This window comes from Malurus melanocephalus, unplaced genomic scaffold, assembly GCF_030028575.1.
Source record: "Malurus melanocephalus ecotype Western Australia unplaced genomic scaffold, MMel_1.1 scaffold_881, whole genome shotgun sequence".
NCBI classification, from domain to species: domain Eukaryota; kingdom Metazoa; phylum Chordata; class Aves; order Passeriformes; family Maluridae; genus Malurus; species Malurus melanocephalus.
In genome coordinates, this window is record NW_026624113.1 from 1 (window position 1) to 23,905 (window position 23,905).

A 23,905-nucleotide genomic window follows, 5' to 3' on the forward strand; every position below is an offset into this window, starting at 1 on the left:
GCGGGGCTGTGGGGGCGGGGCCGCTGTGGTCCCCGCTGAGGGAACCGCTGAGGGAGTGGGGGCTTGGGGGGCGCGTTTTGTTTCGAACCAACAAAAGAGCCCTGAGAGCGGCTGTTCCAACTTCTTGACTTGCGACCAGGTTGCAGAATTAAAATGAAAGATTCCCGGGAGCCCGTACCCCGTGCTGTTTGTCCCTGGCTTGACTGAATACAGCAGCGATAACGATGAAGTGCCCTGAGCCGAAGGACCCCGGACCCGTCTGGATTCTCCGTCACTGTGCTTCAGCGGACACGGGCACAGCAACACGAGCCATTTCCAATGGAAAAATAAAACATGTTTAGTCCTCTGCAAGAAACGGTTAAAAATAAATCATTGCCTCCCTTTGCAAACACTTTTACAGCGAATTTTGGAGTTCAACAATTCAGTTAACTTTGGTCCTGTTTTCTGTTGAGGGGTGCAAATCGTCAAAACTGTCGAAGCTGTGCACTCCTCAGGCAGAGGGACCCAGCCTGAGGCTGCTCAGCACCACAATCGTCCCCACTCCCGTTCTTTGTTTTTGTGTATATCCCCTCTTTCTACTCCCAAATTCTACTTTACTGCTCTCATCCCCTCCCAGGAAATAGCCCACACTCTCCTAACTTCTTCTCCCTACTAACTCCAGTTTTTCGGATTTTGTATTCTGTTTGGTATTTATGATAATAGATGACCTGAAAGTACCAAGTTCTGCCACACTAATATCTCCTTTTTTTTTTTTTTTTTTTTTTTTTTTTTTTGTTTTGGTAGGTGTGCCAACTGCTTACACACTTCTTGATTGCTGTAGGATAACATGAGGACAGTGTTGGAGTACCCCAGGTGAGGAGGAAAGGAAGTCTTTTCAGTTTTTGTGCAATGTGATCAGGACCAAATTGCTAAAATAAAGTATATAAAGAGACTTGTGAGGTTTACTGTATGGACTATCAAAAAAATCCAGGACCAAGTTCTATAATCTTCAGTGGGCCTCCAGACTGAGTCTATATAGACTCATGAAGGCACATTGAAGAGCAAATCCCAGTGCCCTGGACAGCTGCTGCAAACCAGCTCATGTCCTTGCACCTCGGGTGTTCTGGTCTGTGGTGCAGCTTGAAGCAAAGTCTAGAACAGATGCCCGTGACAAACTACACCAAGTCTCCAACTGCCTTTTCAGCCATACTCAAATTTTCCTGGGAAAATAATGTSTAGTTCACTCAAGACTAAGAAGCAGATTGGTTGTAGAGTGGATGAAAGGAACAAAATCCTGGACTAGTATTAATACTAGTATTAATAGTATTAGGAGCATGCCAAGGGATCAAGTATACCAAAGACAAGTCAGCAGCATCATGCAGTTAGTTACCAACAGCAGGAGGGAAGTAYCCATGGAAAGCAAAACACTGCTAAACAGAAGGTTAAAGGACAAGGGATCATGTAACCATGTCCAATATTCTCCCTGTAAGATGCATATGGGGAAAGGCAGGCAGAGAAAATCAGCATTAGAAAATAACGGGATTTGCCTTTATTAGATACAAGGAAACCATTGGGGGCACTCTAATTTACCTGTCTCCTTTACCTAAACCAAAACTGAAGAAAGGTGTTAGGTTTGCAACTAGGGGAAGCAAATTTCCACAAGACATTATAAAGTAAAACTTGAGGGAACGAGTATGCACTATGCCAATTCCACACATGAAATAAATACATCTTCTTCCTTGTAATATACTTTTGCTGCACCATTAGTCTGGAAGCGTTACCCCAAATTCCAGGTTCTTTGCTTCTCCAGACCCTAAAAGGTCTCCAGACCCTAAAGCATTCCATAAATACGTCCTCTGATCCTATTCCTTCATCTACACAAGGATGTGGTTTGGATGAATGAACTCAGTTTGCTAAATGATTCATACTACTTYGTATTTTCCTTTCCAATTCACTTTTGTCAACCAATTCACATGTCAACCACAAATCTTAATTGTTTCCAGAWCATTTASAAAAMTGTTCAACAGAAATAATCCTCACCGAGCCTCCCGGAAACACTCTTTTCATTCCTCATCCCAGTCTCCATTTAAAACCTGTCAGTCAGATATTATGTGACTTATTGATCCTGTGTAGCTACTGTTAGAATCAAACACCTTGCTGGTTTTTCTAKGCCTACTCAGCACAAACCCACTCTGACTGCTCCTTAGTATTAGCTTTCCTTCTTATAAGAGCATCTTGTACAAGCCTTTTTGTATTAGTCTGATTTGGACAGATCAGAGGAACAGCAGCTGTCAGAAGGATCCTTTCTCCCAAGCATTCATACTGATCATTTTAAAAATTCACATTTTCTTCCCTCCTTCCAGTGCAGGACCTTATTCACCAGCCTGAAATTTCATCAAAGCTTTTAGCACTAGTGAGGAGTTCTTAGGCCAGCTTTTTTGGGATTTAGCATTGGGAAATGGTACCATTTCAAAGCATGAGGCATACATATTAGCAGAAACCATTTGACTGGAAATAGCTGGCCCATGACTGATGTTACAGCAAGGAGAGAATTGCCCGCCAGTCAGTCACACAGGTGTAGTTCCCCAAGGCTCCCTATTTCCCTTTTTTAAAATGGGGGATATTTTTCAGACAGTGAAAACTTCACCGGAGTGCCACAACTTTTCAAATTGATGAATTGTGCTTAGCCACTTCCTCTGTCAGTTCCCTCAGGACCCATGGATTCATTTCAACAGTCCCATGGGCTTGTGCACCTTCAATTTCCATGGATGGTCTTGAACTTGATCTCCTACAGCAGATGGTTCTTCATTCTTCCAGTCCCTCCCTCTGCCTTCTGTGACTCAAGCAGTGTGGTTGGAGCACTTGCCAGTGAAGACMGAAGCAAAAGTCTTTGAATACCTGAGCCTCCTGCATGTCCCAGTAAAACACACCTGTTTTGTTCCAGACCACTTTTTTTTTCTTAATCTTCATTTTATCACTGATGTACCATTAGAAGCTTTTCTTATTGCTCTTGATATCACAGGACAAATTTAATCCCATCAGTGCTTTAGCATTCCTAACCTGATTTTTGTCTGCTTGAAGACTCTCTCTGTACTCCTCCCAGGCTAACTGTCCTCACTTCCACCTTTTGTAGTTTTCCTTTTTCTGTTTCAGTTTGTCCAAGCCTCGTGGTGTTTCTGCTTGACTTCTTCTTTGTTGGTTGCTTCTCRTCCTTGTCATTGCCCCAAGGATCTCAAACTCCACCATTTCATGGTCTGTGCAGCCCAGGCTGCCCTTGAGCTTCACATTCCCCACTGGCCTGTCCTTGTTGGTGAGAATAAGGTGGCATAGCTCCTCTCCTCATTGTCTCCTCTATCACTTGGAGAGGGAAGTTGACATCAGTGTATTCCATGAACCTCCTAGATTGCCTGTGCCATGCCAGGTTCTCTCCCCAGCAGATGTCAGGGTGGTTGAATTCCCCTACTGAATTCCTGCTAGGGGTTGTAAACCCAAGGTCTTTCCTATTTTTCTGTAGAAGGTCTCATGGGGTCATCTTCCTGGTCAGGTAGCCTGTAGCAGACCCCCAAGCCCTCCATTTAATCTTGACTCCTAAACTCTTAGTCAGTTCCTCTTTCATCCCCAGGTGGGAGCTCCATGCAATCCTGCTGCTCATTGACACAGAGAGCAACACTGTCTCTCTTGTCCCCCATCCGTATCCTTCCATTCCAACCCTCCAGTCACAACAGATCTCCCTGTTGCTAATAAGATCACAGCCCTGCAGGCACATGTACAGCTCTAACTGAAATACTTCAGATGCCTTTGCATTTTTCACAGGGTGAAGGCTGGAACCGAGAGGAGTGGGGGGTTGGCCCAGGACCTGACCTTCCCTTCGGGGATCCTCTGACACAGCAAACGGGAGAGTTCCTGGCTCGGAGAGGCCCCAGCACAAGGAGGTCACTGCAGCCCTGGAGAGCTCCAAGGGTCTCACTGTTTAKAGGACCACAAGAGAAGGGCTTTAGTCACAAAAATGTTTCATCCTGGCCCCATCTCGAGTCAGAAACTTTCTTTGAAAGTGGGAGAAAAATGAAGTTATGCCATTCGGGAAAAAAAAAAGTTTCCAAGGCTGCTCATAAAAACAACAAGCAGGTCACTTGACCACACCAKTGGCTCCTGGAGCAGTGCTTCTGATAAGCTCAAGAGGAGCCAAGCCCAAGGGCTGTTTGTCGAGGCCAAGGCCTAATGAGCATTTTCCAGATGATGGTGCAGCCTGGGGAGGGATGATGCACCACCACACATTAGCATCCAGCTGGTAAGAGTGGGATAGACTGAGGTTCCCCTCCCCTAAAGACTTTAACTGCATTCAGTGAGGAACAGCTGGATGTTCATCCTTGGCATTACTTCTTTCTCACATGGGAAAAGGTATCTCCACTATACATTATTCTTCATCTTGTCCTATAAACATTTCAAACAAATACCTGTTATTAGTATGAATGAGTTTCCCAAACCTATACATGTAGAATTTTAATTTCAAATCTTATCATATAAGAGGTGGTCAGAATCCTCAAGATTGGGGGTCACTTTTTTCAAAATAAYCACAATTTAAGCTATTTGAGTTTAAAAAAAAATTAGCTCAGATCAGGCATTGAGTTTGGGAAGAATGATTCTTCAAAAGTCAAATGTCAACTCGATGGCAGCGAACGTCTAACAGTCTTCATAGAAAAGGCAGAAGCTTGTCTTTGTTGCCTAATGAAAGCTGCAATTTAGCAACTTAATGATTGTCCTGCATAGTTCACCTAGAAAGATGGATTTGAAAAGACTGACAGTAGCCAAGTTTAATTCTTATCTGATATTTTTTATCATTCTCAAAACACACAAAACAATTCATAAACATTTATTTCTATAACATGCTGGGAAAGCATGCTATCACATGCTTAACCCAGAAAATATATATGGCCCAAGGATGAAAAAGAGTACATACAACACCACTAAAACCTATTTATGCATATGGTAGTTTTAAAAATGTTGTGATGAAATATAAGGTGCCAGCACTGCAACATGAAAACTGCTAAAGCTARTAATTTCAAATAAAAGCTGAGGATTAGGTTTGCATTACAAACAACTAAATTGTCCTAAGGAACAAAAAATGTACAAGCTTTTGTAACACAATCCATCTTGTGAGATTCACCTTCAGCATTTACATGATACTGTTGATCCTCGAGGTAGATTCCATCCCAAACTGAAGGTGTACCTACTGTCTATGGGTGCATCAAATTCAGCAGCTAACACAGCATCCATCAATCAACACAATTAWTTTGAGAGCTCTTTGTTTACGCACTGAAACAAAGGCACTTTTCMATACAGGGTTCAGTTTCTTACTGGAAAGATTACCAAAGTAAGAAAGGAGAAACACTGATACAAATTAATCTCATCAAACACTTTTTAACAGATACTTCCCCCACCATGTGCAGGAAATGGATTCCCATGCGAATCTGTAGTCACAGCGTACAATATGTGAGACAAAGAAAACTTCAGCGCCAGGTGTTCTTATCTCCAGACTAAATATACAGGCTGACCCAAGCACAACTCCCTGCAGTAAGAGAAACCAAAGGCCCACAGGCAAACACAGTAACAGCAAAGATCTCATGACAAAGGGAGAAAACAAACAAGAAACCCCCTCCCCCAAAATCCAGACTGCCTCAAGACATTGCATTGCATCTGCTCTCCCCAACCACCTCTACTGCTCATGCTCCCACCAAACTGGTGCTGCTGCTGAAGCTGACATATTCTGCCTATCTCCCCCACAAGTCATTCAAATTTTCTTTCCTCACAGAAAAAAATAACATTTTGGAAAAAAAAAAAAACCGTGGAGGGGACAGCAGAGTGCATCACGATTGTATCATAAACTCTGGAACACAGAAGAATCTTTTGGATGAATGCACACACACACACACACACACAAAAGATGCACACACAAAAACCCAAGGAAAATGAGCTAGAAATACTCAATTTCAGCAAAAATTTGTTCTTAACTGCACATACAACTTATCTGTGAAGGCACATAGCCACACTGAGGCATCCCTTTCCTCTAGAGATCCAAGTGACATCCTATCTGAGAATTTCTTGCAAAACAAGGCATTTGAGAGGCAAAACCCAGCTGATATTGCAGGACACCCATCTCAAACAGAAAAAATTGGCAACAGAACAATTGGTGCAAACACAACAGTGACTTGGGATAACTTACATTGAGARGCAAACTCTTGCCAGGATTCACTGACCTGGGAGTAGCATATTGATTTAATGTTCTCATTAGAAAATACATTTTTGAATAAATTACATTTTAGCATAAATTTCTGTATGTCAGTAGAAACACAATGGGTGTTGGATCAGCTTGCCTTTCTCCGTGATAAAGACTAGCTTCATTTTTGGCTTCTTGGATTTTGTGATCTGAAAGGGTAGTTCTCCAGCCAAATTCCAAGTGTCAGAAAACCAAAGTGCTGCATAATTTGCTCCACACTGTACAGGAAAATGCATTTTAATTTACATCTAGTCCATGGATAGCAATGTTTTCTCAGTGCTGAGTCCATTTAATGCTTTTGAGGTCAATTCCATCCTGCACCATTTCCCAGAGAGGGCTGCAAAGAAAAGGAGAAAAATGAAGGCTAGCTGAAATGCACAGGACATCGTCAACAATAATTAAACAGATAATTTTATCAATGACACAAGGAGTTAGGAAATATCTATCTGCCTGTCTTGCCCTTCTGAAGGTCAGTGAGCTTCAGATGATCAACCCTCAACTGTGTCCTCAACCCAAAATACAAGAGGTGAGAGAGCATGTGCTCCATCTCATTTCCTGCACCCACTTTCAGCATAAGGCACTGGTGTCTCTGAGACTGAACCCTTGCATTTTCACTGYCCAGACAAGTCATGAGTCTTTCAGTTTCACTAGAACAAAATAACTTATCAATACATTAACCCAGTAATACCTTCTCTGGCTTAAAACCTCCTAGGTACTGCCCTATGTACCTGCCCTACTCATATTCTTTCTCCAGCACAGRCAAGATCTGGCAAAAGGTTTGGTATCAGGTTTGTTTCCTTAGAAATTTGTCACTAATGTTAAAATCAGGCTCCCAGCCACGTGGGGGCACAGTTTGTTGATATAGAGAAACACCACCAGATTTTGGAACCAAACCATTATTTTCAACTAAATAAATGCAACTCTTCCCATGATTATACACCTATAAAGTCTTTGCATTCAATGAGACAATGTCTCACCTCATTTCCCTCAGCCTTTTCACATGCTGTATACACTTCTGCACTGTATAGTCCACTTCTTCTTCTGTAGTGAAACGACCAATGCCAAACCTAAACCAAAAGAAAAGCATTAATTGAATAACATGCATATGAGGGGTGGAACAAATCTACCACCTACTTTCATGAGGAATGAAAAATATTTGGAAGCATTAGGACAGACCASTCCACACACCTTATAGATGAGTGAGCCAAATCTTCATCTGTTCCGATTGCCCGCAAAACATAGGAAGGCTCCAGAGAGGCTGATGTGCAAGCACTGGGAAAGGGAAGGCAGGGAAATGTCAGACTTTTGCCTCCTCTCCTCTAACAAAGAACAGGTCACTTACCTCTTTACAACAGCCTGTATCGGCTTCCCCGGCCTCCTAGAAACCACAAGTGAATACAAGCAAGTAGAGTGATATTTCTGCTACTGAAGAAAAAAGAATACAAGGGGCAGACATTAACAAAAAATGAGAGTAATAGATTAGAAGCATAAGGAAAGGAGAGAGAATACAGAGAATACACAAATAAACGCAATGCCACATAGAGGGAGCAGAAATGCAGATTATGAGTTGCAGTAGAGGCTCTGAAAAAAAGACAAAGGAGCCAAGACAGCAAGACAGACCTATCCAGAGAACATTACACACCAGGAACATAAAAGGAAAAAAAAATTCACAAGCTGCTGTTTGGCAGCAGAACAAAAAGAACAAATAAATGAAAAACAGTGCACAGCGGGATCCAGAGCAAGATTATTACAGTTGTCAATGGAGAGAGCTCTGACCTTGCAGCAGCATACAGAACTGGGTACATGCTGTGACTCAGTTTTYACAGGTAGCAACATGCAGTGCCAATTGGAGAGCTCCCCAGTGCACAAAGCAGAAAATCAGAAGAGATCTTCACATTACAGAAGTGTTTGGCTTTGGAGATAGTCATGTGGAGACTTGTTCCTCCTGTTCATAGTGCCAACCACTTTCTAATTAGGATAWGATGACCGCTTTGTTCTCAAAGGTGAGGGAAGGAGGGGGGGCATCCTTACACTTCATTTCTTCATAAACATCAGGTTTKTCTTGGTAACAGAAACATTACTCGCCACTCCTGTAGTCAGGAGAGCTCCATAAAAGCACAGGCAATTTTCTTTCTTGCTTTTGGATTTAACACAGGAGCTATAAACTGATTTAATTCAGATACAARTCCAACCTCACTAATTGCAGTGAAATCCTGCTGAAGGACAGAAGCTGCTCAAATGCTGGTAGCCTCTAGAATGCAAGTGTCACCGTACAAGTCAAGCCTACTCAGATCCCAGGTAACCAGTCTGCAAGACTAGTAGGTAGGAATTCCAGAGTAAGTTTTTGTGGGTTTGTGGGGGTCTTTTTGTTAGGATTTTTTTTTTTTGGTATTTCTTTTTTGTCTTTTTGTTTTCTTTTGTTTTGTTTGTTTGTTTGTTATTGTTGGTTTTTGTTTGATTTTGTTTGTGGTTTTGTTTGTTGTTTTTTTCTTCCAGGATAAGTAAATTTGATCTTCAGTTGAAATGTGCCAGTTAAACACCACCTTAGAATGCCAGGCTGATTCATTAATTGAATATGCAAACACAGGGCACAGAGGAGATTACTCCTTAGCTTTTACCCTCATTAGCAGATGCTATTTTCTCTCCAAAATATACTATACTGCCATCTCTACCATACATTCCACCTACCTTCCTGAAGACAGAGCCACATCTTTCAGAGCCATCAGAAGACTCTCTCCTTCCACATATGCAAAAGATAAGTTGATGCATCCTACATACAAATAAATGAAATAGAAAAAAAAAATCCATCAGCTAAAATATCAGGCAAATTGTCCCCTGCAAGTCAGGATTTGCATCCTGTGCTCAAGTGTATTATTCAGACATAGCCATTAACACCAAGGAGCCAGACAGTACTGACAGGCTCAGAATTTTGTCTGAGTTACCTGGATAGCGMTGCTCTCGATCTCCATTCATCACCACATCAGGAACTTCACTCATTATTTTTGTAACCAGTCGTTCTGCCAGTTGTGAGATTCGCTTATGGTCATACTAGCAGAGAAACCAGAAATGACACAAATAATAAACAGTGTACAGTCTGACCTCACTCAAACTGCTTTRTGTCATCAGCTACAAGCAGACTTAAGCAACTGTTTTTGGCCAGACAAGGATAAGAACACAGCTGAAACTYAAACTTTCAAACTTTGTCTGCTCTAGACACTGTTTCAAAAGAGAATAACCACTTGGTTCTTAGTTAGCTCAGCCTTCAAAAATATTTCACACTATTCAGAAAGATCTACATACACAACTGCCAAACTGACTTTTATAAAAGCACTGAGTTCTTTGTGTTTAAAGACAAGTTAGGCAATGCAGAAGATGAAGCATTTTGCACCACAAGAAAGGGCACCTATTACAGCAAGTGCCTCTGATTTCCCAGGAGCTCTCTAACCATACCACAGAAAGACATGACCTTGCAAATTACTATAAACTCAGCTTTTATAGTCAGTAACCTGCATGGTGAGAACTGCCCAGTGCAGTGTCTTGTTCTAGACTGAAAATGAGGTGACTTATACCAAGAAAGCAATAAGGTCTGGGGTCAGCTTCGGCACACACAACCAGCCATGTGCACACGTGCAATTCATGATTGTTAACATCTGAAAAAAGAAAACAAGTCTAGCTCCAACACCAGTTGGTTTTAAAATGCCACAATGCTGCTTGGCAAGGAGAAGAATCCAGATCTGAGGCTTGTGCAGAATTCAGACTCTGCAGGCTCTCTAGCCTCAACTTCCATAACCACACAGCTCACATGGTGGAATTCTGCCTGTCTCCTGGGAAGAAGACTGATCCTTTTTGTGCAGGTATCKGGCCTATACATCCCATTGTCATGGTAAGGATTTTTACATTCCAGCTGTAAGGAAGGCATTGGTGCTCATGAACAAATGTAGCAGCACACAGAGGCTCAGACACCACACCTAGCAAACAAACTTTACTGTCTGAGCTAGGAAAAAAGAAAATAAATTCTTAGTTGCAAAGCTGCAGTAAACTTGAACTTTTACTTAACAGGCACAATACATATAATAAGAGACTGGAAAGTCTTATTTTGTCAAGGTACATTACATAAACACAACATTCATTTCAAAGATCTGCTAATACACATATGCATAATGGACAWGTCAAAGCAAGCACATAAAGCCGTATTTCACTAAATCTGTCAGTTGTGGCCTGGTAAAAAACCATTACTCAGATGACTTCAAGAAAAAAAGAAACTCTAGAAAGAACTTACAATTATACAAAAACATCCCGTAAGTTCTCAAAACATTCACTTAATGCTAAAACATGAGAATCAAATTTAATTCAGTTACCAGGACACAAAAAGACCTAAGGAATCCAAGACCTAAATGGTGCTGTTATACTATTTTCTGGAACCCAGGACAAATATCTTGTGGCACATACCTCCATCTCTTCCCGGGCCACTTCACACGCTGCCCCCAGTCCCACTGCYAGAGGTGTGGGCACAGTTCCAGAGCGCAGTCCTCTCTCCTGGCCTCCACCACTCTGCAGGGGCTCCAGCCTGACGCGTGGCCGGCGGCGAACATAGAGAGCACCAACCCCTTGGAAACAAGGACAGCAGCTCTAACATGTGCCCAGAGTTCTGAAATTAYGAACAGGTGCTCCAAACTTTGGTAATATTTCTTATTTCCACAACAAACACACATGTGGACTCTTAACTGGAGAAAAATAAAGCGACTAAGTTCAGAATTATTTTCTAGGAAATGGTGTTTGTTCCCAGTGTTCCTGTTCAGGCTCGCAGAGCTTCAGCAGTGAGAGCTCATCTTCTTCCACTGTGCTTCAGCCACCCAAGGACTCAGCATTTCCCTTCCTTCCCACAATTCCTGTACACACCTGAAGTTCATCCCTTTGCACTGAAGTTTTTATGTGCAGRTATTTCATTCACTGACATTCCCTTACTGACTTCCAAATCCTTTCCCTGGATTACTAGGCCAGAACCAGTCCCTGGAGTCCACTCCCTTGCTTCTCATTAGGAAGACTCACCAGTGGCAGCAATTTCACTGAGTGGATTTGATGAACCAGTTTTGACAGCCAGTCAATTTAACGCTCTACTCTCCTCACCCAGAAACCAGATTTTCATCTCTTCAAGGGCCCTGGTACACTTAAAGAGTGACTGGCACTACAGGAAGAACAGTTGCAACTTCCAGGCATAACAAATAGTGAAAAATTACATCTGTCATCTGTCCAAAGTCACTGGTTTAAAATTTAGTCCTTGTCCAGAGATAATGTCTTAAATAGGAATTCTGTCTTTTGTTTCCTATTAGCACATAGCATACAGGAAATCTGATTTCTGGCTTTTTAACACCCACTGTTACAAACTAAATGGACCATGACAATARTAACAGCTGGATTTCTTAGTATTTYGTGAGAAAATGCATAGCTGGACATTAAACCCCATTCTGCAAAGAAAATGCACAAATGGAGCTMAAGTCACTGGAAGTACAAAACAACGAAAATCACCATCAGTTACCTTTGGTCTCCTTGTTGTAATTCACACTTGGGTCTAAACTTAAACTCTACAACCAAGTGATTTCATTTCAATCATTTCAGCATCAGCTCTGCTTCACACCAAGCAGATGACTCCTGAAAACCCCACTGCTGTAATGCTGCCACCATTATACAACACCATTTCTTTCTTCAGTGAAGTTACCTCAACCCATGCAGCACTGAAGATCCACTTACTGCAGCTCTACACTGACAGCAGTGCCTGACCTACTCCAAAGTCTGTCCACCACCACTCAGAACAGTTTTCTACAGTTTAAGTAACTGACATTATGACAAATGGGTTTGACTTCATGCCTGGTGTAGTTACCTTAAGGTAGGTATGGAAACAATTCCCTATAYAGCACTTCAGTACCTTTGGGCCCATAAATTTTATGGCCACTGATGCTCATTAGGTCAATTTTCATGTTGTTGACGTCCATAGGAATTTTACCAATCGCTTGTGCAGCATCCGTGTGGAAGAAAACCTTACGTGCACGACAGATCTCACCTGTAAYAAAAACACCAAACCAAAGCCCCATTATTTTATCTAATTGCTATGATCCCAAAGATTCCAACAATGGATCTAAAGCATCAGTGAATCTAAAACAACAGCAGGTTATTGAGGTATCTGAGGTGACAAAGGTAGAAATGGGGACTGTGATGTTTCTTTTACAGTGAAGTGGCTAAATCTGTGCAGGAGCTACTGTAGCTAATGCCTTGGCACAGGTTTAGGCAGGTAAGACTACAGYGAATTTCTTCATTTGAGAAGTTAAAAAGTCTTCTCCTGTTAGTAAATGAGATGATTTCTAAACCCATCTAACAAGGTTAAGAACAAATAGTTGCATGAAACATTTAAGTTTCCACATAGGAATGACACCACAGCTGGACAAAATTGTTTTTTCTTGATTCTTTATCTTCCCAACACCAGTCCAGTACRAGCCAGCCTTCCTTCCAACTTTGTATTTGCAAAGTATGTTTATGTCATTTCCTCTATTTTCCATGTTTTCCAATACTCAGCTTCAAAAACACTCAGAATTGTCACTAGTCCACACACACACACTTACTACTACTGCCTGAAGTCAGTTGAGACTTCCACCAGGCTAAAATACATGAAGAAACGCAATAAACACAAATATTATTCCACAGAATYTGCACAGCTGCATCCCAGACTTCTCCTCTGCACAAGAGGTTCAACATGATACTWCACAGGATAAGTAGTCCTCTGTGGTCCAGCAAGATCAGGCCACAGGCCACACAGTAAAAAGCCTCAAAATGCCCCTTCAAGGCCCTAGGCCGGCCTGTAGGACCTGCTATCGAGGTGTTAAGAGTTCATACTGGGGGAACTAGAGCTGGTACCAGCTGTCTCTGGCATTTAAACATGCAACCATAGTAAGGGCCTTGACAATATAAGCACAGGAGGAAAGTCCTCAGGCCTGTAAGCAATTCACTGACAGYCAAATGCTAGTCAACGAAGAAACAGAACCTCGGAAAACGTTGGGAGAAATGCTGCTTTGAGCTTTATGAAGAAAAAAATAAATGCAGCAGCTAAGCAAGAGGAAAAACAGGTGCACAACAAGATGCCTGTCACAGCCTAAGAAAAGAATACCCTATGGAGTATGTACTCCCGAGCAGAGCCAAAGCCTAAATACTGTCTAAAAACTCAAACACCTTATGGAAGGATACCTTRAATATGAAGCTGTGCTGGTTTTRGCCAGGGTAGAGCTAACTTTCTTCACAGTGRCTAGTATGGGGTTGTGTTTTGAATTTGTACTGAACACAGGGGTGACAAYAGTAGAGATGYTTTTGTTATTACTGAGCAGGGCTWACACAGAGCCAAGGCATCTTCTGCCCCTTGTACAGCCATGCTGGCAAGGGGGCTGAGGGTGTGTGGGAGGCTGGAAAGAGACACAGCCAGGACAGGTATCTGAAATTACCAAAAGGATATTCCAGACCATATGACATGTGTCATATGCTTTTGATGCCTATATAACTTGGGTCAGAGTTACAAGATGCTTATATAGTTTGATTTATAAAATACCTATGTAACCTGAATTACAACTGTTTAATATTTATATAACCTAAATTATAACTTTTAATACTTATATAACCTGAATCACAACTTTCTATACAATATAATAGCCAAAAGTAGTTAACTAGTTGCATGCTTATGTAAGCAAAAAACTCTCCAGGTGGATAACCTCAAAAACAGATTAAGTATAGCTAACAGGGAAACAGCAAGATGTACTAATGAGAAATTGGGAAATGTAAAGCCAGTTGGCCACAAGATGAAGAATTTAGACTGGTTAGATCCAAAAAGCCCAAGGAACACCATAACTACATGTGCTCCAAATGAAAAGCTGAAAAGTTGAAAAGTTCAGGTGCGAGGAAGACCTTGAACCTTCATTGAAGAAGATCCCCAAGACCACCTACACTGGAGAGCGCAAGCACAATATAGAATAACTATTTATAACCATGAGATAACATTATATAAATTAGTTCTGGACATGTACATGATGATGTTATGCTGAAATAGCAGTATTAAACAATACTTACTATACAACAATACAACACTAGACAAAGGTGGGTGAGTTAGGTGAAGAGATCCTCCTCACCTCCAGCRCTGCAATAAAATACCTGCTATATAGACACCAGTCTACAGGGTTTTATTTCTAGCCYATCTTTTTGGGCATCAGTTTCAGTATATAAAACTGGGAGGAAAAAGGTGGAAGGGAGARACATTTGGATTAATGGTGTTTGTACTCCCAAGTCACCACTGCATGGGATGGGTCCTGCTCTCCTGGAAATGGATGAACAACTGCCTGCCCATGGGGAGCAATACAGAATTCTTTGGGTTTTTTTTGCTTGTGTGCATGGTTTTTGCTTTCCATATTAAACTGTCTTAACCCACAATTTCCTAGCTTTTACCATTCAAATCATCTTCCCAATCCTGCTGGTKGGGCAGTGAGASAGCAGCTGCAAGATACTTGGTTGCCAGTTGGTGTGAAACCAGGACAGAGACAGGTATTTATATGTTTTTTACTGTCACAGGAAACTATCAACAAATCACCTGGGATCCAGGGACCTGCATATGTAGGCACCCACTCCCCCTGCATGCTCCAATAACCATGGTTCTCCAGGATCTCCCTTTATGTGCYCTGAGGTCCCTGTCACTCCACCTGCCAGCTCAGAGCCTGGCTCACCCTCTCCCTGCCTCCCATTCCAGAAACATAGCTCTTCAGTGGCCTTTTGGCCTACAAARCAATTGTTCATGACTACATATGGCAATATCAGGGGAAAGCTTGTCTAAATATGGTGCTCACCAACTCTCCCATTCCAAATTCTGCACATTTCTCCTCTTAAACACTACAGGTGCTCAATAAATTGTTATGGTATATATACTCAATTTTGGCCAGTTATTCTGTGCAATTTTTTCAYCCATCATATAATCCAATGAACTGATCCATCCAGGGAAATGATTRCTGTAATGTTCACCATAATGGTACAAAATTTCACTCTCACTTCTCCTTTAAAATCAGTTTTCATTTGGGCCAGCAGTATTATTTATATTACATTTTTTATTTCAAAGTATTTATGCTACTATTTTTTCCTTTGCTATATTACACCTTATCTTTTGCATCAGTGCCATTTGGGGATGAAAAATTTAACTAAAATGAAGCAGAAGCAACCTTACCTGGCATCTGGAAGACACTTAGTGTACTTACCAATGTCATGAATTGGCTGCTTTACACCTATTTCATTATTGACWGTCATCACAGACACCAAACTTGTATCTGGCTGGAACGCAGCCTCCAGCTCCTGGKGAAAGATTCAGAGAGACAAAAGTTGTGACTAACAGAGAAGCATGACTCCTGTACATATCTTTGCCAGCAACTCAACCACCAGTCCCTCATTCACAACAAACACCTGGGATTCTGACAAAAAGCCCTGGGGAGAATACTAACCCAAGTGGACATTAAATTCCTGTAGGAAGAGGAGTGGATTAATTGCATTTCTGCATGTCCCAACCCTCTGACACACCTGCARCCACACTTGATTAAATCAAATCTCAACAGGCTGTGATATAACCCATACATTTCTCTGAACCATTTCCTTTAATGAATTAACCACCCACAGAACATCACAAGCCTCATCTAGCCAAGGTGAGGCTGGCTGTAAAGGTGCTGCACTTTATGCAAAAGTCACATCATGTCTGCAGCAAAATGTTCAGAAAACACRACACATATTATGCACACAGGCTGATCTCTCAGCTCCATCCCACACACCACTGCTYTCCACAGCAGGTGAGGACTGGGAATAAAACTGTTGCTGCTCTGTGCTACAAGACAATCAACTAAAAACATACAACTTCTGCATCTCATGGCATCCAGTATACTCAGAAGCCATAGGGACTACTGTAATCACTGAAACAATGCCTCAAGTACAGGGCTCCCTACAGGGTACACAACAGGTCCACCTGCACGAATGTGAACAACAGCAGCTGAATGGTGGAACAGGAGATGRATGTTTTGGTTGAGAAAAACTGTARGCAACAGAASAGAAAATCCTTCCAYAGATGTGACAGATTTRACTATGACTYTCATWCTACTTTGTGATATTTATCATCCTTTCCTCTTTTTCATCAAGAGGACACAATGTCTTGAGCACCAATTTGAAGAAAACCCTGATATTTTTAGTCTATTTCTGTCAGTAACAACTTACCTTCAAATCTATGAGYCCATTTTTTTTAACAGGTAGATACGTGATGCGAAAACCTTCTGTTTCCAGGGAACGACAAGAATCCAACACACACTTGTGCTCTGTTTGTGTYGTAATGATATGCTTTTTCCTGGATTTATAGAACCTTGCAACACCCTGTTAGGCACAGTCCAGGAAAAAGAAATTGGCCATGAAAAAGAAAGCAAGTATTAGACCAGTGAAGAAAGCATTATACAAAATTATTCGAAATAAGAAATTACTAGTTAGATACAATTCATTTGGATCATTCCTGTTTGATCCAAGTCATAAATCTAAAAGGCACTGACATACAATCCACAATACATATCTCCAACAGTACTTGCTTTTCAAAAAGTCTGTGAAAATATTTATAGATAGAAACTGTAGATTCCATTACCAAAGCATTTTTTAAACACTTTTGCAGTGGAGTCATATACACTGAGAAGTCTGAACAACCACATACTACATACACAACCTATCCTTCATCAGAAAAAAGTTTCTAATCTGCATGTCCAYTATATTTCACAACAAAGATTTTCATTACATAAGCAGAAAGACTGTATTTGGTGTATACAAGATAAACATCAAATATTTTACACTGCCCTCAAAATCATATCCTGGGCCACCAAAATATTMATTCATGTATTTCCTCCACATATGTAAGAGAGAATCATAAAGAGTAAATCCAGGGAGGCAAATATTTGCTACYTACACCAACATATTAACATTTAAAYTGTTGAGAGATGCATACAGTTCTWAAATGCATAATTTTAACAATAAGAACCAACATAAACCTTTTACCTTAATTGCCATATTATTAGATTCTGTTGCACCACTGGTAAATATAATTTCCCGTGAATCAGCTCCTATTAAATCTGCAACTTGCTGTTTAAAAATAAATACAAATTGGACTTGTTAAGAAAATATACAATTCATTACAGCAAAATACATGCAAAATGTTTTCAAGAATATTGCCTTGAGCCTCAAAGGGATTACAGCTGGTACATAACAAAGTTATCCTACAAATACAAGAATCTTAATATTTGCATTAATATAAAATACACACAGAATCCACATTCATTAGCTCATCCACACTCATTAGGAGCAGTATTAAACATTAATCTATTATAAAAGAGGTAAAAACTTAGGTAGACAAAACCCCATTACATATTACTTAAAAAAAAACTACAACAACTATACCTAAGATTAGGAGAATGATAAAATATGGAGTTAGTCCAATGACTGCATCAATGTGCTTGTGACTCCAGGAAACTAAAAGTCCTGAGGCACTTCTGCCTAAAATATTGCTTTCTGTTATTTCAGTTGCTCTCACTGATAGCACAAGTGCCAATTTCTGCACCTGGGRCTGGAGAGTCCTGGATGTAGAGASAGATTGGGGAACAAGRGGCTGGAGAGCAGCACCACAGAAAGGAACCTGGGGGTTTGGGCTGAGGGCAAGTGGAACAGGAGCCAGCAGTGCCCTGGCAGCCCCAGGGACCAGCCCTGTCCTGGAAGGTCAGGAGGCCCAGCATTGCCTGCCAAGCAAGGGGGTGACTGTGCCACTCTGCACTGGGATGGCCTCACCTTGAATCTTGGGGGCAGTTTGGAACAAATCTACATAAGGATATGAAGTTATTACAGAACATCCAGAGGGAGGCCATGAAATGGTGAAGGGCCTAGAGGGAAGGCTGTAAAACAAACAGCTGAGGTCACTTTGTTTTTTCAGTCTGAAGAAAAGGAGACTAAGGTCAGCCCTCACTGGGACCGCAGCTTCCTCATGAGGGACAGCAGASAGGCAGCTTTCTGCTTTTGGTGACCAGTGACAGGGCCCAAAGGAACAGACAGAGCTGTGTCAGAGGAAGTGTAGGCTGGACATTAGGAAAAAGGTTTTTTTACCCTTTACCCTRAGGGTGGTCAGGCACTGGAACAGGCTCCCCAAGGAAGTTGCTACAGCTTTAAGCCTGCCATTGTTCAAGGAGTGTTTGGACAATACTCTCAGGCACRTGGTAGAATTGTTCAGGTATCCTGTGCAGCCTCAGAGCTGGACTTGATGATCCTTGTGGGTCTCTTCCAACATGAAATATTCTATGATTCTATTTTTTCTTGCAGTAAATCTACTAAAGTACAGCTAAGCAAAGAGGAAGCTGCTAAATTCAGCCCAGAGAACAGGGTTTTAAAAAATTTTTTTTAGGTTCTTTTGACCCCGAATTTCCTCAGCAGCAGSAAAATTAATGTGACTGTGAAGTGTCAAAGACTCACCTGCCTTGCCTTCTCCATGGCGGCCTCGCTCTCCCAGCCATAGGCATGGGTCCTGGAGTGGGGATTGCCATAGCAGGCTGTCAGGTATGGGAGCATGCTGTCCAGGACTCTGGGATCCTGTGGAACACAAACCATCCAGCCTTAGAAAAGTAGAAGGAAAAGCATCTTTGTTCCCTCTGSACACACCCCCTGTCACAGGATCAGCAGCACTTCTGTTGCAGYGTCTTGCTTTAGCTCAGGCCAGATCTTGAAAACGTGAGGCTATTGCATGTTAAGTGTAACACAAGTATCTAGCAATTACGTTCTGCGCATGCAACCCTGATCTGCACTGAAGATCCTAGAAGAATTCCTACAGAATCACAGACGTGCTTGGGCTGGAAGAGACTTTAAAGCTTATGTTGTTCCACCTSCCTGCCACACACAGGGATAGCCACCACTAGATCAAATGGCTCCAAACCCCGTCCAATCTGGCCTTTCTTCTGAGCAGAAAAAATACAAGGTCGTAAAATGTTTGGCAAAACGTCAGTTCAGTATTTTGGTTGAATTCACTTCCCGCTGCTTCTCGGAGATTTCCCCACTCCCGCAGGGCTCGGTGCGAGCTCCTAAGCGGTTTCGCCACGCTTCTGCCCTGCGGCGCTAGGGCTGCCAGCCAGGGAGTGCCCTGCGCAGCCACAGCTCCTCCGGGGGATGCCCGCACTGCCCTGCGGTGACAGGAACAGCCCGTGCCGCTACAGCCGGCGCCCAACGCCGCTCTCTGTGCCCGGCACCTCGGGACACACGCGACCACCGGGACGAGAGAACCGGGAGTGCTCCGCTTCTCATGCTCGGMGCGGTCCTTACCAGCGGGGTGGTGGCCTGGACATCCATGTAGAGCGGTCGAGGAGCGCCGCCGAGCTCGCCGGCTCGCCCTGAGGGGAGAAGAGGGGGAAAGCTGCTGTCAGGAGTCGGCGGAAACGGGGGGGTTACTCCTGCCCGGGCAAGAGCTCTGCCCGACGGCGGCCTTACATGGTCTCGGTGCCGGTCTCGGTGCCGGTGCCGATCCCGGTGTCGGTGCCGGTCCCGGTCCCGGTGCCGGTCCCCCCAATGTTCGCCGCGGGGAACATTCGCCCCTGAGGGCCGCCAGGCGCCGCCACAGCAGCATGGCGAGCGACGGACGGTGCGCGGCCGGGCCCGCCCCTTCCTGTGCGTCACGGAGCGCGCCGGAAGTCGGCTCCAGATCGGCGGAGGGTGCGGTGCGGCCGAGCGAGGTACCGGGGGGCGGGAACGGGAACGGGAACGGGAACGGGCGCTGGGGCGGTGAAGTGCGCGCTGAGGACCCCCATGCGCCCCCGCGAGCTTTTGCGCTGGACGGCAGGCGGCGGCCGGCAGTTCCCGGGCGACCGCGGCCTGAGCCCCTGGCCTGAGTCCCCGTCTCGGCCTGGCTCTCCGTAAGGGTGGGTCGCTCCTGTTCCGCTGTCCCCGGGGCCGGCGGTGCCCGGGGAGGACGGGCCAGCAGTGCAGGTTCGGTCCGGTGCTGCGTGCTCTGCTCTYTGGGAGCTGGAGAGCACACGGGGTSAGGCCCCGGAACAGCTTCGGCAGCCACAGCGCGCACGCAAGAGCTTTTTGAGGGCCAAACGAGACCGTCATTCCCGCCTTGTCCTTCCTGGCTGACAGTCGAGGAAACAAACCCGGGAGCCAGAACAACCTCCAGGACTGCACGCACGAGAGGCTCAGCTGTACGGGCCAGGCTGCCATCCCAGTCTGGTTATAGGAGTCTTATTAGACAAAGCAGTAAATCTGTGTGTGGGTATTTTCCTTTCTTTTTTAGATGCCTGTGACCGTGGGACCGTATGGGCAGTCACAGCCCAGCTGCTTTGACAGAATAAAGATGGGTTTCATGATGGGCTTTGCAGTGGGCATGGCTGCAGGAGCGCTGTTCGGCACATTTTCCTGCCTCAGGTATGCCAAGGGAATGATTTCCACAGACAGATGGTGATGGGGCAATAGCCAGAGAAATGATCCTGTTGTGGGTTGGTGTTGTGGGTTTAAACCTGTTTTTCCTGGCCAATGCGCCAAAAATGTTATGGTTTGAACTGGACCAAAAGCCAAAGCACCCATGACATTCTCTCCCCCCACCCACCGGAGAGGCAGAGGGGAGAGCAAAAGCCCAATTGACACTAAAATTTATGCCTTTTAGATAACATAATGTAGTTGAGAGAAAGATACATATATGCTCCTGAAAATGGTCGGACAGGCTGAATAACTTAGGTTACAAAATAGATTTATTACTAAGAACTACTAAGAATACTACGGCACCGGGGAGGGGAACAAAGATAGGGAAAAATTTACAAGGAGAAGAAAAATAAAAATGGACATTTTAAGACACCTTTATTCTTTCTTTAAGACACCGTTATTCTTTCTGAGGACCCATCTCTTTCTCAGGTCATCCCTCTCCACCCCCCATGTCTTCCTGCACACACAGGGGGAAGGAATAAAAGTCTAACATAGATCAAACTACTCATTACAGTTGTCGTCCAGCATCATAGGAGAAGTGTTCTTACAGCTCCAAAAAGCTGTGGAAGTTCCTTTTCCCAAGAAACAGTCAGTGTATAACTGCTGATGGAATGGGATTCCTTTTCTTTACCTTGTGGGAGAAAGGAAAACAGTCCTCCAAGGCCATCTCTCAAATCTCCTGGCAGAACACAGCTTCTTCTTAGCATCCACTCACTTCAGATGTGGCGGGGGGCAAGCCTCTTCCCCCTTTTTGGCTTATAATCAGTCCAGTCCTCCAAGGCCAGGGTTTTCTCAGAGCAAAGTCGCTCACTTTTCTACATAGGTCTTCACTGAAGAAGTAGTCCTTTCGAGAACAGCTTTTTTTCCCCATGTTTGAGCACCAAAGCACAGCACAACAGTACCTGTCTTCTCCTTACTGTAATCTTGAGTCTCCATTTTTTCTTCTTACATCTCCTCACCCTCCTGCTCTGTTTTTCCCCAGTGCATGATACCAACAACCTAAAAACTACATGGCGGCCGCCCCCATCTTGTTTTGAATTCTTCTTAAGTACAAGACCATACATCATCACAGAGGTGTATCTACCATGTGCAATTGGCCCAGGCCTGATGGGCAGCCTGTCCATCAACCTCAGAGCCATAATGGATTGGCTCTAAAACACAGGGGCAGGGCTCTTTTTTGCTGGAGAAGGAGAAAGCTTCTAGAACTTTGTCAAAGGAGCCATCTTTGTGGTTTCTTGGTCCCATCCCCCCACCACCAAGAAAGTGGACCAAGCAAAACCAGGACAGTTGGGAAGGGGTTCAGTTTGGTCCTGTGTCAGTCCCATGAGTAGAGCCTTGTCAGGGACTCCAGCTACAGCAGTAGGCCCCAACCTCCAGCAGGTGAGGCCGGTGCTGGCAGGGCGTCACCTCTGGGTCCCCCATATGCGAGGATGTCCCAGTTTCACAGAACTTTTCTTGCCTCTTGCAAGGGAAGTTAACTGGGAAGCTGAGGCTGTGGAGGATCAGCTCCAGGAGGAACTGGACGAGTTGTGCAGATACGTGTGCAGCCCTCTCCTGACCCTAAAGTTTCCTGAGGTCAGACCTCTGTAAGGTCTCAGTGTCTGCATCGTGGCCCCTTTGCACGTCTCATCTCYTGCACTGAGGCAATTACCAAACTGACCCTGAGTCTGAACTGCAGGAGTGTGGGCAGAGACATGGCTGGACTCAGGCTGTCCCATTGTGCAATGGAGAGGGGCAATCAATATTCCACCTTCTGGGGCTCATCAGCGTGCTGACATGAAAACAAGCCGTGCTTGCTGCTCTGTGTTTGCTCTGGCACTGCTGACTGGYTTTGCAAATCATCTAAGACAAAAGATCACTGAAGTCAGCTCTTTCATAGTCGGCAGAAGTCTTTCTGTTTTATGGTTTTTACCTGTGATTAAACATGGGGGAGGTGAAGGAGGAAGAAGCACCAAATCTACTCTAATGGGAGTTTGAAGTTTTGTTATCTCAGTTCCAAGAGAGTATTTGTAAGCAGTATGATGCTGGCAAAATATATAATTTAGGAGATTTAGAAGAACTAGTGATAGTGGTTCTGTCGTACTTGAATGACACAGCTATAGTACTTCAGCTGTACCATTTTGAGGGAAAAATCTCATGTTTTAAGAATGAAGTGCATGAAATTCCTTAGAACCTRAAGTCACTGCAGTGCTTAAAAGCCAAGTGTTACAAGAGCTTCTTGAGACAGAAATTTTTTTTTTGTTTCAGTCTAACCTGAGGTAAGTGAAAACTGGAGAACAGAAATACCTTTTGAAGTTTTTAGGCCTTTCAGGTGTCTCATATTAAAAATAGAGTCAGAAATGAACAGGAAGTTAAGTTGGTGGTATTAAAAACACTGCCACTGCAGCTAGAGTATATGACAATATAAGAGCTCAGACAACTCTTTTTGTACTCTGGCAAGTAAAATAGTTCGACAGCACCTTTTTTTTTTTCCTGTGCTAAGGGTATGTTGGGGACTAAGATCCAAAGCTGTTCCTGCTGAAGGTGTGGGAGGAGGGTTCCACTGTAGGAAAAAATACACATGGGGCTTTGGTGAGGGCCACCCAAGAAGCCTCTGCAATAGTGCAGGGTACTGCAGCCAGTCTCTGGACAGGCAGGAGCTGTACAATTGCGCAGATTTAGACTGAAGAAATGTTCAATTTACAGTCATGAGTTGATTGTCTCAAATGTTTTCTGATGCATGTTTGTGACCTGTCAGGGTTCAGCTTTCATATAATCCCTGTGGTTTTCTTTATCTCAGGATTGGCATGAGAGGACGAGAGCTGATGGGTGGAGTTGGCAAAACGATGATGCAAAGCGGTGGGACATTTGGGACATTCATGGCCATTGGTATGGGAATACGCTGCTGATCTGGAGTTTGGGATTAATCCTGGAGCACCTTCACCCAGCCATTCCTCCTCTGTACAATAATAAAATCTTTAGATACTTGGAAGTGAGAGCTTTTCATGAAACAGCAATCCTACCCTCCATGCTCTGCTGATTGTAAGATGCTTTTTACCAAATTTCTACTTTCCTCCCAACTCCCAAAACAATGAGAATCAATAAGCATTTTTACTACATTAAAGTTCCTGTTTCACA

General features: G+C 43.6%; 2 protein-coding genes across 2 annotated transcripts; one reads left to right on the plus strand and one right to left on the minus strand.

The window, feature by feature from the left end:
* Positions 1–4,834: 4,834 nt before the first annotated feature.
* Positions 4,835–19,977, minus strand: NFS1 (NFS1 cysteine desulfurase). Its single transcript, XM_057385855.1, has 13 exons — positions 19,802–19,977; positions 19,637–19,704; positions 18,797–18,913; positions 17,339–17,422; positions 16,523–16,675; positions 15,526–15,619; positions 12,177–12,311; positions 10,703–10,860; positions 9,196–9,301; positions 8,942–9,023; positions 7,442–7,525; positions 7,231–7,320; positions 4,835–6,590 (listed from the first exon to the last, which is right to left on the minus strand). Exons 1-13 carry the CDS (start codon positions 19,935–19,937, stop codon positions 6,527–6,529), a joined length of 1,371 nt encoding a protein of 456 aa, XP_057241838.1. The 5' UTR covers positions 19,938–19,977; the 3' UTR covers positions 4,835–6,526.
* On the plus strand, positions 19,960–23,890 carry ROMO1 (reactive oxygen species modulator 1). The gene is made up of 3 exons (XM_057385856.1): positions 19,960–20,043; positions 20,604–20,734; positions 23,568–23,890. The coding sequence occupies exons 2-3, from the start codon at positions 20,604–20,606 to the stop codon at positions 23,674–23,676; spliced, it is 240 nt and encodes a 79-aa protein (XP_057241839.1). The 5' UTR covers positions 19,960–20,043; the 3' UTR covers positions 23,677–23,890.
* The last annotated feature ends 15 nt before the right edge of the window (positions 23,891–23,905 follow it).